General features: G+C 47.0%; 1 protein-coding gene across 1 annotated transcript in view; it reads right to left on the reverse strand.

The window, feature by feature from the left end:
- Positions 1-1354: 1354 nt before the first annotated feature.
- The window catches only part of MMP17 (matrix metallopeptidase 17), a 49003-nt gene continuing 32724 nt past the window's right edge, over positions 1355-17633 (reverse strand). Inside the window, exons 4-10 of the mRNA XM_059485180.1 lie at positions 14449-14732; positions 11441-11617; positions 11209-11308; positions 9556-9638; positions 5896-6048; positions 3511-3768; positions 1355-2316 (exon numbers count right to left, since the gene is read on the reverse strand). Of these exons, the coding sequence (XP_059341163.1) occupies positions 1988-2316; positions 3511-3768; positions 5896-6048; positions 9556-9638; positions 11209-11308; positions 11441-11617; positions 14449-14732 (1384 nt within the window). The 3' untranslated portion in view covers positions 1355-1987. The remainder of the gene's footprint in view (positions 2317-3510; positions 3769-5895; positions 6049-9555; positions 9639-11208; positions 11309-11440; positions 11618-14448; positions 14733-17633) is intronic.

Consider the following 17633-nt stretch of genomic DNA (forward strand, 5'->3'; position numbering starts at 1 on the left):
AAAATCGCTGGAAAAGCAAAGCTGATGTCTAGTGACCTGGAGCTCCAGAGGATTGAGGGAAGCTTGGGGAATGAGCAGACAGTGACCAGTTTCCACTGCTTTTCCTTCCAACTGCTACTGCAAGTGTAGCTTCCCTGCAATTTCATGTCCAGCGTGTCTCTTCCAAGCTCAACAGATGAACAATTGAGTACTCCAGGACTGGAGAGAGGGTGTCATCTGCTACTTGGCTACAGCTCCAAGAGGAATCTGTAACATACTGATGTTTAGAGTAAAGGCCTAAAATCTGTGTCTTCATGACTGAAGAGAAAGAAATGCAAAGGGAATCAATCAAACGAACTTCACATCTCCCACAGCCCCAGCAACCTCTGCTTCGCTTGACTGGCAGAGGTGGGATGGGGAGCTGCTCTGAACAATAGAGGCAGCTTCACACAGCAGACGGAGCTGTATGCCTGAGATTTTTTGCTTGTATGTTTTTAAAGGCTATTCAGTGATTTACTGGGATGTTTCATTGAGTCATGACCCATAAAATCATGTTATAGCACACCTGTGAGTGCTTGGGACTACTCAAAAATGCAAATAGCAGAGGGAAACTCAAGATGATCCCCTCTTTCTGTCAGGATGCAATTGTGCACTTATCCTGCCTTTCCTGCTGTGCCACAGAGGGCTTTGTGTTACACCTAGCACCAGGGTCACTGGAGCAGCTTTGGGTCCTGCAGTGACACTGTCTGCTCCATGTCTCCTTGAGAAGCTGGCCTCGGCAGGGCAGCAAAAGACATTTGTGCGGGAGCTTTGCAGAAGCAGGGCAGAGAAGACTGTGTCCTACTGGTCTCCACCCATGACAACAGCACTTTGACAACAGCAGACTTGAGGGCCCTGGCTTCTTTGACATCTCATCCAAGTTTTCACTCACTATTTTCAAGGACTCTCAAATGCCCAGATCATACCACAGAAAATTGATAAAGAGTGAGGAATAAATACAAACAGGTGCATCCTAAGGCAGCACTTGACCCTGGCTTCTGCCATTCCAAACTCCTGTCAGGAGCATCAAAAGGAATTTGAGCTGACCGCACATGATCTTCCCTGCTCTGGCCCATCGTGTGCAGCATGGCCAGGTATGGGAGAGTCACGAACAAATGCAATCTTGATTCCTTCCAAAACATAGGGCCAACCCAACACAGGATTTCTGTGAGACCAGGAATTTGTGTGCACAGCTTAGTCTGAGGCAGTGGTTGTAACTGCATCTCATTTGGCTGCACTACCCTCATCCACAGGGAAGGCTGCTATGAGCCTCAGGTGACAGTACCTTGCTGCAGGTATCAGGCTTGATCTGGCACAGGACTGGGAGATCTCCATGTAGGCGGCCAAGGTTTATTAGAGAAATTGTTAAATTACAATGACTTGAATACAAAGATAAGCTGCAGCACCTTCTGAAAGGCAAAGGTGTTTCTGACGGATAGAAACTGATACAGGTTACCCAGACACCAGTGACTACAGCAGGCTTGACAGTAAATAATGATCACCTTGCAGTTAATCTTAGTGGAGTCACGGTTTCTTCTAGTGTACATCCAATGGGATGTGTACAATGTCTCAGCACACAACTACTACCTCCTGCCAGCTGCCTTTCTGTCGCCGTCTATCGCAGCAGCATCTCTTCTGTCCCCACTTCATCCTGGGAGCTCTCCCCTCCCTTGTTTGCTGTGTTTAAACATCCAGAGCAACACATCTCTAAATTCAATATAAGGCTGCTCTTATCTTTAACTGGATGGGGGAATAAGAAGATGCAGAACTCAACTCTGTTATTACACCTTTAAACTCAAATTAAGAAGAAAGAAAATCCCCAAACAAAATCACTGTTCATTTCTCATGGAGAATTCAAACCCTTCACTAGCATGTTCTTAGGAATGTTTTTTTTCTGCTTGCAACAGTTAGCAATCACGGAGCTGTATCCCGGAGCACCATGGTGTTGTCCTGCTGGTGAGATGAGCCATCAGAGGGCCACACAGACCAGTGCTGCTGTCCACACAGCCAGCACGAAGCTGGCAGTCAGTCTCTCAGGTATGGGGTGAGGGCGCAGGGATGGGGTGCCTGAGGTGCAGGAGCAGACCTCGTAACGGTTCTTCGAGCGGCTCTCGTCGTGCTGTCCCGGCCTGGAGCGTGCCCCAGTCCTGCTGCTCCCGGCTGCCTCAGGGGCATCAGCCTGCATGTCGCTGCACACGAGCCAGTCCCTGGCGATGGACTGTGGGTACCCGGGTTGCACCTCCAGATCACTGTCCAACACCTTCCAGTACTCCTTGCCCTTGAAGAAGTAACTTGCACCTGCAAAGAGACCAAAACCCAAACATGAGGTGAGTGGCGGTGGATGGCATCCCAGAGAAAGGTCAAAGGAGCACTTGAAGCAGCAGAGGAGCGTTCCCACTCCAGCTGAGGCCCGGGGAGCAGAGGCGCATGAGATATCACTGCTTGTTGTCAATATCCCCTCTCGCTGCAGGAGGGATGCTCCAGAAGGGAAGGTAACTCTGTGCCTGCACAGGATGTCTCACCTCAGCCAGGAGCCACCAGCAGTTGGAGGTGGATGGTGAGCTGTTGCTTCTTCTGCGGTGAGTCCTGGAGCAGCTATGCCTGCCAGTACTAGTGCGTGTGTAGGGTCGAGGCCCTGTGAACCCACAGCTGGACACATCATGCACTACTCTCCTTCTTGTAATCGGGCATGGTAAAGCTGGAGACCCCACTATTCATTAATGAATTGAGGTGTGTGCTGCTGACCCTGGGCTCAGAAAAATAACTGGAGCTTGACAGAGCCCTGGGAACCTTTTGCTTTCAGGTGCACGTTTTCCACTCTGAACTGGGAGGCTGTGAATTCTCTAAGCAGGCCCATGCTCAGGAGGACTCCTACCTATGGGAATGTGACTCTCAATAGCTTTGGAAATTCAGCCTGAAAAGTCTCTGGAAGTAGCCTTCCTCTCTGCCTGGTTTAATGATTGCTACTACACTGTTAGGTCACCAGTAAATAAACCCTGGAAGTACCACCTTGTTGTGAGCGAATAGCTGATTGTGACAAAATTTTTGTGGTCTTTTCAGGGGAAAGAAACCATTGAGAAATCTCATCAGAAAATAAGTTGTAACTCTGGGTAAACATCTTTAAAAGTATTTTTTGTCTGCATCCTCATATATGCACCTAAAAATCCAATGACAGCAAGGACCAAATCAGCCCATACTAGGATAAAAATCACTGCAAAACAGTGACATCGCATGTCAACTGTGTTCTTTTAATGAAGTGCAGTAATTATCCCCCCACCTTATTTTTGGTGCCTGTTTAAAATTACAAAGTCCTCTGGTGAGCAGTATGGGGAGCTCTGGCTGGAATCACACCTCTCTCTTCAGCTTCCAGTCACCAGGAACATCCCATCAGGGGCTCAGCGTTTGCGTTGGCAGGCAGGGTAGAAGGGAGTACAGCTCAACAGAGCACTGATTTTCTTTGTTGTGCTTTTTTAAACTGCCATATGGACTCACCATCTGACCACCTCATGGCATCATCTAAAGGGTTGGGTATTCCCTTCCACGGGACGGCCTCTGAAGGATAGCCGGGATCCATCCTCCGCTCATGGTCATCGTAGCACCAGTAGAGATTGTCCTTAAAGAAATAAGTCTTGTCATTGTGAGCCCAGGAGAAAGCAGCGTCGATTCCTCCCAGGGGCAGGCCAAAGTCCGAAATGGGGCGTGGGTACCCTTCTTCCACATTGTTATCTTTGAAGACCCAGTATCTGTCTCCTGTGGAAAGGAAACAAGCACAGAATAAAATCACATTCAAAAGCACAGCCTAAACCAGTATTTCCCCACAGATGAGCTGAGCTAATGTTTCGTTATCTACTGTGGTGACAAAGTCTCGGGGCTGAGCTCTGGGCATGTAAGGATGGGAATAGGAAGGGGTCAGCCCATTGGGGAACGTCTGGCTTTGAACAGCTGCTTCTTTGAATTAGGCTGTCCATGCACATAGCCCCTCTTTGCTGCTGAAAGCATGACTGTCCCAGGATATGAACACACTGACAGCATCAATAGAGCTGTCACTTTTATGTATTTGATGGAGGCATTTGGTTTTCTGCCCCTTGGATTTCTGCCTGATATCCAAAGAAACAAAGCAGCTTTTGTGGGCAAACTGGGCATTTTCTGCAGACTATTTGGCTCCTGAGAAGCCAAGTGTGGTCCACTTTGGAGGAGAAATCACCACTTTCTAAGGCCAGATGGGCCAAGAGACCTGTGCATTATGAGGATGCACAGGGACTGGACACATCCCATACGAGCAGCTCAGCGGTCTTCAAAGGTCTTACACAGCTGCCCCCTTGGCCTGACCTTGGGAAGGATGGAACAAGCAAATTAACCCAAATGTCTCAATTTCTTCATAGCTCTCTAACCACTGGAATAGTCTTCTTTTACAACACCTATTTAGGAACCTGCAGTGCCCTTTTGGGTACTGCATAGCCTATTTTAAGGATCAGATTTTTTCCTCCCTTGGTTTTCTAGAATATCTGAAGGGGCCCTTAAATGCATGCCCATGTATCAGCAGCAGGACCTTAGAGGTCAAGGTAATTTGTGTTCTTTGATTTCAGTCCAGGGATCAATGAAATAGAGCTGCGGGGAGAGAATGAGTCGTATTTTATAGCTGGAAAGAAAATTCTGAGTTTGTGTTGGGAACTAGGCAGGACTAACACACAGAGAGAATGCATGTCTTGGAACAAGTTGCCAGCCGTGGCACATCTGGAATTTCAGCCTCCTTGGCAGCTGAGAGGAGCCCCTGGACCTGTGCTCTTGGTTGGTTGTCTGTTCATCCCCAGCAGAGAGAGAAGGAAGTGACTGAGGACCGCTGTGGTCTGCAGACCTGACTGGGAGGGTCTAGAGCCAGGCATAAGGGGTAGCACACCCCTTAAGCTGGCCCCATTTCCTCTGGGAAAGCAGAGCAGAGCAGGCTGCCTGAGGCAGCTGGACACACGTGGCAGAGCCTTCCATATGCTGTTCCATGAAGAGATGTGGGGCCCAGGAGGGTGTCAGCTGCACTTGGAAAGACCTTCTGCAAGCCTAGGGGTTTGTGTGGGACATGAGCCATCTCTCTGGCCTAGCTGGGGGAACTGAAAGCAAATTATTGCTTCCAGAAGTGCTTGGTTCAGCACTTCTCAAACCGATAATTGCGCCATGTTTCAAGCAGAACGGTCGGGAGACAAAAAGTAGTTTCCAAACAGGAAGAATGGAGAGCTGGGATGTGTTTAGCACTTCAAGTGCACAGCCTTGGTGAAACAAGAGCCTTGCCAGGGTCTTGGGTGCCATTGAGTGCATGGGTGGTGTCTAACCAGCACAAGTAGGTGGTCTGTGGGGGACTCAGACATTTGTATAGAAACCAAGAGGTAAACTGTTCCTCCAGCTCTTCTGAAATAAAAGCTTGCAAGTTTTTTTTAAATTAAAAGAGAGAATTATACTACTAATTTTAAGAAAAAAACACAGTAACAGAAATATAATTATTAAAGCCAAAGGTCTTCAGTTTCATTTCTATTTCCTCTCTGACTAATTTCTTTTCTCAGCAACACATACTGAAAAGAGAAAAGGTCAAAGGAGGAACACACCACCTTTGAGCATGTGTAGGGGTGGTTTTGTCTTGTGTTTCATTCTTGAAAAGCTCTTGAAAAGATTTCTGCTACATTTGGCTGAACTTTATCTAATATGACATTTCCCTCAGTTTCTGGGGAACGTGACCATTAACTTTTGCTTGCCCTCCCTGCCAGCACATTTCTTCTGGCCTTGCTCATGCACAACAGGATTCAGACTGGCACTTGAGATGCTTAACATGTGGCACTGGTGTCTCCTGCCTAGCAACACATTCTATACCTCCAGCACCATGTTTGCTCTCACCTTTGAAGAAGACAATCTTGTGGTCGCTGGTTCTCTCGTAGACTGCATCTAGGCTCTCCAGGTTGAGCGGCAAGCCCCGCCAGAAACGGTGAATCTGAGCCGGCTGGAGGGAGACCAAGTGCTTATTGCGAGTCAGTCTCCAGAAGTACTTGCCTGGAGGGACAGACTGGACATTACTGAACCACACTCAACCCCACCTTCCCTGGGGGGTGAGTGTCAGGTGGGTAGCAGCAGCAGGAAGCAAAGCGTGTGAGATGGGAGCCATGATTTAGAGCCATCCTGCTTTCCAGCAGCAGCTGTGACTGCTTTCTTTTTCTAGCAGTCATTAGAAGAAATCCCTTTCTTTTTTGGATGAAAATAATACTCTGGACATTGTGCTGGAGCTGTTATACTCCTGGCCACAGTGTGGCCGCTGAGCCCGGGGCAGGAGAGAGGAGCCTTCCGTCTCCTCCCTCCCTCTCTGCTCAGGACCTCCTGCAAGCTGGTGGGACCAGGCACCGACAGCCTTAAGCAAGAACTTCCAAAAAAACATCCCTATTCCTCCTCTCCTGAAGCAGCCACAACTTCCTGCACACAGTCCAGCTGCTTTTATGTTTGGAAATGTCTGGTATGTTACAGTGAAACACAGAAATACCAGATGGGTTGTTTTGTAATGAAGAAAAGGATTGAGAAAATAAAGGAGGAGGACAACATGTGAATAGATCTGGAAGGCTTGTGGTGGGGAAGGAGGCAGTTAAGGACTTTGATACCATCTAGAGCTGCAGGATACTAAGCAGAGACTGAAGTTCTGTGGAGCTTCCAGGATGAATGTACTGGTGGTACCAGCAAACGCACTTCAACACCTGCAGCAGCACTGCCCCGGCTAGGAAAGAGTATTTCGGGGATTTCTGAAATATTTTGGATGGTGTAAAAGAAAACAGATTTATCCTTTGTGGGAAGGATGACAAACTTTTTCCTGCTGAAAGAGCCTTATATGGGATTTCCCGAGGAATCTTAATGGTTTTCAGGGGGAACTCCAAACCCAACTCTGTGTTGGCTCTAGGATTCTCAGCCTTTTTGCAGCACATTTCATGCTGTGTTTTCTCCAAAGAGCTTCATGGAGTGATGTGAGCCACAGCAAGATGTTTAGGAGGCAACTCTCAACTTTGTCTTTTATTTGTTATTGCCTGTTAGAAATTATTGCACATTATTTGCATCTGGTCTTGCATTAATTTCTTGTATGAAAGCAATAGAAAACAAAGATGCATCTTCAGATTTCTATGCCCCACACACTCAAGATTTTTCTCCAGAGCTGGCAGATTGTGACACCAGCTTTTAAAATTTTATGGAAATCAGGTCTTAGGGTAATAATGCAGGACACAGAATTCTAACACCTTAACATTCCCAGAGAGGGAATTTTATTCTAATTATAAGGATTTATATAACATTCTTGTTCTTCTGCTCCAGTTTGCGTATTTGCTCTATCTTACTGAAACATTAATTAATAATAAATTCCAATATGGTGGGAATTGCCATAGTTACAGATCCTTTAAAGAATATAAAAAATCCCAAAGATTCAAATTTGGTGGCTATTTTACATCAATGGAAACATTTGTAATTAAATAAAGATGATCTCTGCATCTGTAAATAGCAAGGCACTAGACAAGGTCAGATTTCCACCTTTTTAGCAAGAAATACAGCCCAACTTAATTCATTCTTTAGCAGATCAACATCTGAACTTCCAAGTTTCCTGGGCTCATTGGAGCCACAAAAGGAAGCCTCAGTACTGCTGACATTTTGTCCCTTTGGAAGTGATGGGCTCAGCAGGTGAGCTGCTGCAGGAGGAAAACCTTACATCTACCCCAAAAGTCAGGAATAAATAGCCTGAGCTGTTGGTGACTTTGGTTGGGTTTTTATAAGCTATCAGGAAGAAGAAAGAAAATAAAGCACTTAAGTAGCAAGGAATGCTGAACAAGACAGCCCCAGTCTGCCTGGGTTTATGATCTGCCATAGCCCAGCCTACTCACCAAAAGTGCTGGTGTTGCATGGATGATCATCAGCCAAAGCCAGATCCATGGGAGAACTGCTGCCACTAGCATGCAGGAATAATCTAAAAACCAAAATCCTAACCCCATATTTGTTAAAAAGCTCAATTTAAACCTTCCTCTGAGCTGAAAAACTGAACACAATAAAAACCAAGTGTGAGGTCCTGCTGCACCAAGATATGCATGATAGGTTGAGGCAATTGCTTTCTTTAATTTCAGTTAATTTTGATAGCAGCCGTGTTCCACGCTATTCAGACTTTGGGTGCCTTTGGCAAGACTGCTGCACACACCATGCAGATGCACACACAGGCCAAAGGTGTCAAAAACTTCGGGAGTCTGTGGTGAGGCACCTGCATCAAAGCAAGCGGTGATTTCAAAGAGCAAAGAACACACTGTTGCCTTCAAAACAACAAGCCTATGAGGTCTGGGGAGCTCCAGTCTTGGGACCTTTGCAGTGGCTTCTTTCCATCTAGGAAACCAGCAGGACCAGCTCAGAATAAAATGCCTATCGAGGGACAAAGCTCAGCACTGGAGATTATTTACTCTGCCCCAGAGGTGACATCCCCTCTCCTTGGGGCACAGGACGGTTCGGGGGGCAACAACGGAGGCTGCGAGTAAAGTGCTGGAGGCATACATGCAGCTGGTATCCACTGAGCCTGTGCTCTTTACATCTGCTTTTTGGCCTGCAATAAATATATCCAAAAATAGACACAGAGATGGATTTCTCTTTACTTCATCAGTTTTTCCCCTCCGAGGGACAGCCAGCCATTTATCCTGACACCAGTTCATGTCTTTGAGTTTCCCTTCTTAGCTGTGGCTTTTTGGAGCTGGCATCTGAACAAATAATGTTGTGGAACAGTCCCCATATTGTGCTTCCCTCAGGGCACAGGCAACACCAAATTCTCTGAAGCCCTTTTGCTGTTCTTGCTTGCGACCCAAGGCTCACGCTGTGATACCCAGATGCCAGGACGCTGCTGCTCATCCCTGGAGAAAATGCTTCTGCTTACCTGGTGGATGGCTTTGGGGTGGCCAAATGGTGGCTAGGGATGCAAAGAAACACCCACAGGCATTTTTACATCTTGGAAATGTGAGAAAGCAAGCCCAGAGAGCCCAGCCTACAGAGGCTCTGCTCAGCTGAGAAGGTACCGATGGGATCCTCATCAACAGTTGGGCATCCTGGGAACACAGTGCCAGCAAGCATTCGCTGCCACAAAACCAGATGGTCCTCATTTATGTACATACTGTCTTTGAGAGATGTACGGCAAGCAAAATTAGGGAAGGCGAAGCATGGGAGGAAAGGAAGGCTGGAGCTATCCAGGAGGAAAGCAGTGGAGTGTTGCTGCTCTGCTTATCCTTGGTTCGAGCTCGATTTTGACTTTTTGGGAGCACAATGATCAGATTTTAGTCCTTCAGCGGACAGTCCAGTGTGATGGATCAGAGTAAAAACTGCTGCGCTGGATTGTCACCAGTCTGGACCCACATTCAGGTATGAGATGCCTCCCTGGGTATGTGGGAGCAGCCCACAAACCCCAGCCAGCTCATCCTCACCACCCACTCCAGCCTATTCCACACTGTCCTGCCTCTGCTGCCGCCACATCAAAGCCACCACAGGGTGGCACAGACCCCTGGTGCTCACCTTTGAAGAAGAAAGCCTCTCCCCGGATCTGGGCCACTGCATCGAAGTGCGTGCTACACCTGTTGGGCACGTCCCGCCTGAGCCTGTGGAGAGATTCCCGGGTAGGCAGTGAGGGGCTGTGTCCCCCCCGATGCCTGCTACCCCACAGACTGAATCCCCCCTGCTCCTGGAGAAGACTACAGGCTGTGCCCATCTGTCACACCTCATGTTCAAGCCCAGCCATGTGCACAAGGATTTCCAAGGCGAGCTCGGGCAAACCTCAGTCTGAAGACAGCTTGGGCTGACAACCCTGAGCCACCGGAAGCCATTGCTGGGAGTCAAGCGAGGACATGCTCTACATTCACCAGCTCATGTAGTTGGTGAGAGCTGGCTTCCTGCTCCCAGTGGCACGGTGTGGCTCGGCCAGCTACCCCAGGGCAGCAGGACATGGAAATCAGCCAAGCAGCCTCTCACTCCAGCAGCTCAGGATGCCACTGCTCCAGGGCTAAGCTCCCAAGTGCTAGTGAGAGGTGACTGAGCTGCAAAGCAGAAAGCAGCTGAGCTTAAACAGAGGGACCTGGAGGAGCTACGTGATGTCCAGTGAAATCTACCTGGTGAAAGCCACCTGGCAAGTGGCAGCAGAGATATTGAGCTGCTTTAACAAGGTGGGTGGGGAAGGCACAGAGTATGAAGAACTGAGAGAGCCGCAAAGCCCACATAAGAAATAATGATGGAGGAACAAGGAGAGCATGCAGTGAACACGCATGGAAAAGCTCCTGTGGATGACAAGGAAGCGTGAATCTATTCTGCGGATAGAAAAATTGTGCTGGGCTGCCAGCACCAGCTTCTTTGCTCTTTGACCACAAAATGACAGATGTGGAGGCAAACCCCATCCAGTCTCCCAGAATACAAGGCAGGAACAAGGGGATGACGTGAGCAAGTTTCCTGCTGCTCCTGCTGCTGGTATGAGATGGTGGCCTCTTACAACAGCAGGGAGAAAGGCTCTCTTATATCTAGGTCTAAACATGGCCATAAGGAGCCTGGTGGACAAGCGCCTTTAGAAGCTACATGCGGAGAAATGTAACTAATGGCATTCAGCATGTTCAAACAAAAGGTGCACGAGGTGAAGGTGACCTGCTGCATCTCTGCTGCTCTCAACTGGGGGGCTTTTAGTGTCTGGCAAAAATGTGTGACCATCACCTCCTGCCTTTTTGTTCGGTGTCCCTTCTTCTCTTAACTGTCCTGCTGTCTTGGTCAACATTTATTAATGAGCTATGTCTTGCACTTCCCTTAACGAGGCCATGCTGGTTGCTTGATGACACATGTAAGCAGCCCTTTGCCAATGTTAACCTGCATTGGAGTCAGACTATCAGTCCACTTGTTCCAATATTCACTCCCTCGGGTACATTAGGCAGTTGCTCACTGTGGAACAATTTAGGTAAGTTATACTTCTGCAATTCAGGATACTGCAGAGGAAGTTTGTTTAAAATTCCAGCAAGGATGAATTTACCTAAGGGTGACGGTGACAACTTTCCACTAATATGAATAAAAAAATCTGAGTTTTAGCAAAATATCCAGAGAGAAATACCAAAGACAAAGTGAGCAGGAAAGATATGGATGAAGCAGAGCTTCAGTACTACACATCCTTTGCAGGAAAGGAAGAATTTGACTTACGGGACAGTGGAGCGGTTCTCTGGCAGCTCTGGTAGGATTGGATGATCACCTGTTTTGCTTACTTCAGGCTTGGCTGTGGGGGACACAGATTCCCTGACTCCTGTGTAGAAAAAAAGGAGTAATAGGGAACACCATCCTTCCTACCAGCACCACTCACCCCAGAGAACAGCTATTCCAATGTGTCCTACCATGGCAGGAACAGGGTGTAGCCAGTTGAGGGACACAAACTTACCATAGAGTTGCCAGATTCGGACTTTGTCCTCGTAAGGCAGGTCGTACCTCAGAGGGTCTCCCACTGGACCTTGGTAGTAGGGTCTCATGATAGACTCCATGGCAGAGATGTGGGTCAAGCCAATGGCATGGCCAAACTCATGGACAGCTACAGCAAATAGGTCCATCCCATGAGTGTCTGGAGATAAGGATAAAATGAAATAATGGTCACTAAGTGCTGAGAGTAATTGGAGGATTTGGGTGGGCTACAGGGGCAGTAAGAGAAAGTGTAGGTTTATCTTGAATAAACTGGAAAGAAGAGCTTTGGAATAGGTCAAGTTCAAAAAAAAAATTTTTTTCCAGTTAGGGAATGGGGTGGATCATATGAATATGGAAAGCAAGACTTCAGCCTACACCAGTCTGGGTATCACCCCTCTTATTTCCAAATCACTGTCGGCACCTGAGAAAAAAAAGGGCTGAGACAGCAACCACATCAGAACCATTTGCTGAGTGGCACTAGAGAAGCTGAGCCAGAGCAGTCACTCCCTGCATCTCATGCCTGCTGCAGCTGCTGACACAGCCTTTGCATTGCCCAAAATATCAGATTTCTGCAGCCACCAGCCAGGAGCTTGTCACATCCTGTGACAATGAGCCAAGACATAAGCCGAGGAGCTGGGGAGTGCCGGCAGTGCCTGCCTGCCCGCAGGGCTTTCCCTGCCCCGGCCAAATCCACCCCTCAGCTATCCTGTATGCACACAAGTGCAGGAATGTTCATCTGCTTACCGACCACCAACCTGCTCATCTCACTGGTACCCTGACACAAGTAGCTGACTGTGTCCAGCTTATTTTTAGAGGATTTACCATCTTCTCCTGTTACACATCCTGTGCTGCAGCTCTTGTGTCTGCTGCCTTTGGCAAACACTTCGATCCTCACATGCCACAATGGGCGTTAGGGAGACACTGTTGAACATCAATACCTCAAGGCTTTGATGACTTTTTTCCTTCAGTCTGGGCTATCACTACTATATTCTCTTTCCCCAAATTTCCTTACTTGCAATCTGACCCCCAGTGCCTCACACCACACCCACATACAGACCAATCCTATCTCCAGAGCCTGAGACACTCACGTAAAGGGTTAATGCTCGTTTCCAAACCTACGCCACTGCTACCAAAGCAAAGGAGGAGCTGCTCCCAGCTGTATGGGACTGAGACTGCTTGGTGCATTCCCACAACCCAGCTCTAGACAGGCTGGACCGCATGTCCATGTAATTTCTGCCCCTCTCTGCACAGCAATGTCCTGCAGAGAGATACCAGAGGACAGCAATGATTTTAAGTGTGGTTCTTATAAAGATCATGATGTCAAGTATTGTGATAAAGAAGCAGTGAATTGGAAAGATCCCTGTGGAGCTCAGGGGAGAGTCACATTCCCTGAGAATGACTGGAGACAAAAGAGATGGCTTCTTTGCCATCTGAGATGGCTACTTTTTTGCACAAAAGTAGCTGATCCTGCCTAGTCCTTAGTGCTCCTCACCAGGCTCAGGGTGCCAGAGCAGGGAGGAGATAGTTTTTGCGGAATTTTGCCTTTTCCTTCATGACTATTATTTACAGGGTCTGTAACCAGGTGAGATTTTTATAACCTGTGCTGTTTTCCCTGGCACTAAGAGAGAACAAGACATATGCTCTCTGACATTTTAATGCCAGAATGACAACCTTGGGGATATTTTTATATCACCTACCAAGTTGTTGTTTTTGAATCAGTAGAGAGAACAAAATAAATAAAAGATGAAGCTCAGATAGCTCCAAGATCTTCAAAATAGAGGGCAGATTTTCGCTGGCAGGCTCATCTCTTGGTGGAGCTCAGAGGGGCAGCGCTGTGGCAGCGCTGGCTCTGAGCTCGCTCCTTCATTGGAGTTTGTTTCACAATGAGCACTCCCAACCACTAGCTGCAAAACTGACTCCATCACTACCACATTCCCTCTGGCAAGCTACTGACCACAGTGCTTGTCTCTGCCCTGTATGTCTGCAGATCAAAACTGCTGCTTTTTTTTTCCTTCCTAATAAGAGCCATCAGTTGGGGCTAGAAACATGAAACAAGGAGCATGAAACAAGAAGCAGGTATAATTCTCAAGGATAAGCCTGTCCAGACCTTTAACCTTCATCTCAAGACCTCTTCCAGCACTCTTGGTGAACCCTTCTGCCCATGAACACTCAGGGGGATGGATGACAGGTCAGCTGGTGGGCTTGTATTAGCTTGTTTCAGAGAAGACAGGTTTAAACAAAGTCATTAAGCTGAGGCAGCAGGATCCCACTAGGAGGCTGGTGGAGGAGGTGGAATGAGAAATAAATTAGCAGCTGGTGGCTGCAGAGAAGACAATCTGTCAAAACACGCCTGACACAAAGGCTTGGGACCTGATCCCCACAGATGGTTTTGCAACTGAGGAACACTTGCCTCTGATATTCCCTCTGCTAACTGAAATTCTGCTTTGGCCAGATGGATGAAGATAAAAAAGAAAAGAACTGCAACTTGTAACCATCCTGATGCTAGGTAATAGACAGGAGATGGCAGGAAGAAACTAGGCCTTTTTCCCAGGACAATACAGAGCCCTTTATATGTAGGTCAGCTAACAGTATACTTTAAAAATACGGAACTGGGACACGTGGCAGTGAAGACACCCAAAGGGTGTCAAAGTCAGAGAATGCAGTCCCCATCCAAGAGCTCCAGCAGCCGCATACCCAACCTGCAACCTTCCAGGTCTCAGAAGAGATGGGGACTGTGGTTGGGCGATGGGGAGCTCTGCAATTTCTGGCAGGATAAGGAGAAAAATGGAGATGCCATTGAGGCATCCAGGAACATAAGAGTGTCCTCAACACTGCCTGGGTTGATTTTGTTAGCAAGAGGAATCAGATGACTTCAGGGATCCTGAAGCCTAGGGTGAAGGTGTGGCAGAGGCTAAACCACTCCAGCCACCCGAGCAGAAGAGAAAATTGTGAGCCCTCGTGCTTGGCTGCTGCTCTCCCACCCTGACCTACCTGATGATCGGAAGGTCCAATATTCATCATCGTCAAAATGAGTGTCCCCTGCTGTGTGATGGTCTCCGGGGAAGAAAGCATGTGCCACCGTCCCACCAGGCCCGTCAAAGGGATAGCCATCATTGTGATCTGCTTTGGAGAAGTCTATCTGGATGTCAGCGTTGTTTCCGGCCACTTCATGGAAATTCAGCGGAGTGATGTCACTCCAGACCTTCAGGGCATAGTACATCAGGGCTCGGACAGTGTCGTGGCCCAAGTGGGACTCTTTTGGGAAGGTGCGAACTCTGAAACAAAAAGGGCAAAAAAGAGGATGGGTCAGTAGCATGAAAGATCTCCAAGAACAATCAGAACCGGCTCTGCAGATGCCTGGTGCCTCAGAGCCACAGTGAGGACTTCAGAGCTTTTTGCAGTTTTGGGCTGAGCTGGAATAGAATAAAAGTCAATGTTTCCCATTGAAAAGTCAACGTATAACCCAACTTTGAAAAAGAATCCCTAATATTGTTGATTTAATAGAAGAGATGAAAAGACAAAGATGCTACAAGGAACCTTGGCTTCTAAAGGAGTATATTTACATAATCTTTGATTGGCGATTTTGACAAAAATATACACGCTTTCCAAGCAAATGTACTGTTGCTTGAGTAATTATTGACAAAAGCCTGTTTGGATGCCTTCTGGCCAGCTTTACCCCTGTAATAACAGACACTTTCTTCTTTGTGCACCAGCACACCAGCCAAAGTGTTTTCATGGTTTGACAGATTTTTAAAGGCTGAAGCAACAATTATGACCACATCACTTACCCTGCTACATAACACGGCTGTGACAGCATCACTCGGTACCACACTACTTCCCATCTCCAATGGGCAGTGATGACCTGACTACACTTCATGAGAATTACAAGCATCAGAAGGGGAAGTCACACCACTCGAGCTCTTCCTGAATAGCGATCTGAGTGCTGGGAGACAGCATGGGTGTGAAAAGTAGAGAGCAACTTGCTTGCTGAGGTTGTGAACACATCCCACACCCTCAAGAGACAGGCAGCCCAAAGTAGGCACCACCTTTGGGCCAGGGCAAAACTAGTCAGGGTTGAATCTCTGATTGAGGAAAAAGGGGCTTATGAAAATAAGCAGAAATCTCACTAGCAGTTCCTCTGAAGCACTTGGGATGCTCATCCTTGAGACAGTGGGAATGAGTGGATGAATCAGGAAAAACACATCACAGCCAAATGAGAAAAAATCGTTCGTACCTTTTCCTTTGCTATCCCTTGACTCTTTGGGCAAAGAAAAGCCTTATTGACTAATCTAAATGAGTTACATGCATGTAACACCAGATGATTTTAGGACTTCAAAGAAAACACATTTGTAAAGGAGACAGCACAGAGGTACAAAGAGTATTAGCATGTGATTAGAAAATACAGTTTTCAAGGCAATTTTTAATTTATAGAAGAGATTATGCCCAGATGTAATCCTCTATAGTACAGAGATAAAGGCCACCTGGATTCCAGATAGTCATTAACTAACTATCTTCATCTTTCATAACACTCCTCAGGACTTAGGTAAACCCTTCGCTGCTTTAATTTCTACTAAGTCATTATACGTGTAACACACACCATGTTTAGCCTAGGAATTATGACCTTTCTCCAGGATCATAGTGCCTAAGGCACAGAGTCACATTTAGGGACATTATCTGCTCTTTCCTTCCCAAGCCCTGCTCACCATGTGAGCTATTTTCCTTTCCTTTTCTTTCCAGCTGTAGAATGAGGATAATAAATCATATCTCCCTTTAATAGGATGGTGGATAAAAAGCCCTGTCCAAAGAAACAAATATTATTAATATTCATCCCAAGATCTGACTCCAGAAGCATCAGATTAAGGCAGAAACAGAATCAATACCTATTTTACTTCTTCCAAAAAGTCCTACACCTCTGAGGTGATCCACATTTTATTCATATGCTGCAGGTGTAAGTAGAAAGTCCCTTATCCTTGATTCATTATCACTGTCATGTTTTAAGAGAATCCCATCAGGGTTTTTTAATTCAGCATCTGATTTGATTGCTGGAACTCTGCTAATTGTTTTCAATGAGATTAGGAAAAGACTATTATGATGATAGGATGTTTGTTGGCCTTGCATCACCCAATTCCACTGAAAAGGAAGCACATTTCTAACAGCATGCAGATAAAAAACCTTCCTCCTACCTTAAATTATTATTACTAGTAATAGTAGTAATAGTAAATGGTGTTTAGGTTTCCAGTGAAGAGAAGAACTCCTTCTTCTTGGATGTAAATCCCTTCTGAGATTCCTCTTACAGAACTCAGATCAAAGCCTAATGTGAATAATTGGAGAGAAAGCTCTCTGTTCCAGACAGCCTCTGCCAGCCAGAGGGAGGGTGATGACAACTGGACTGCTCAGTTCCTTCAGCCACCCCACCAACACTGCCCCAAGCTGTAGGCTCAGTGACATCCTGCTGCAAATCACACTCTGGCACGTCCTGAGGAGTGTCTATCCCTGTGGCAGATGGGGCTGCAGGAGGGAACATCAACCACAACACTGGAACTGGCAGCCGCCGAGCAGGATGTGGTGTTGAGGGACACAACTGGGATACCAAGGAGAAAAATATCCCCTCTGCATTTAGTGCTCAGCCAGGCAGCAGCATTGCCATGCAGACAAATGAATGCTGACTCTCACACAGCGCTGCCAATCCTTCATGTGTCCCCTGAGTCACCTCCTTTGCTTGACCCATCCCAAGCAGACTTTGTATGTATAATGATTAATAAGTAGAGACTAGAGAGAACTGATCTGCCTCTGTTTGCCATTGAGGGGCACCCACACCTATTTTGATTTCTGATTTCCTTATTAGTTTTGTCCTCCAAAAGACAAAAGTGGGAGAGTATCAGTGATGGATGAGAAATCAATAGCTTGTTAATTAAAGCACTCTCCCACTTTCCCAGCCCTGAAACTATGGCCAAATAAAATAAATGCAGAGAACTACCAAACACAGCAAGCTAAAGAGTGCTTGATAAACCCACACTGATTTTTCTTGGAAGGGGAAGGAAGAGGGGATAGTTGAAAGGGTAGATGCTTGCTGCCTTGGCAAAGATGCTTTTCCAGCTGCCCAGAACCATCCACGGCGCAGAAGCCCTGATCCAGTGCTGCAACACTGCCATTGTCTGTAGGAGGAAAACAGCGGG

This window comes from Ammospiza nelsoni, chromosome 18 (assembly GCF_027579445.1).
Source record: "Ammospiza nelsoni isolate bAmmNel1 chromosome 18, bAmmNel1.pri, whole genome shotgun sequence".
Classification (NCBI taxonomy): Eukaryota; Metazoa; Chordata; class Aves; order Passeriformes; family Passerellidae; genus Ammospiza; species Ammospiza nelsoni.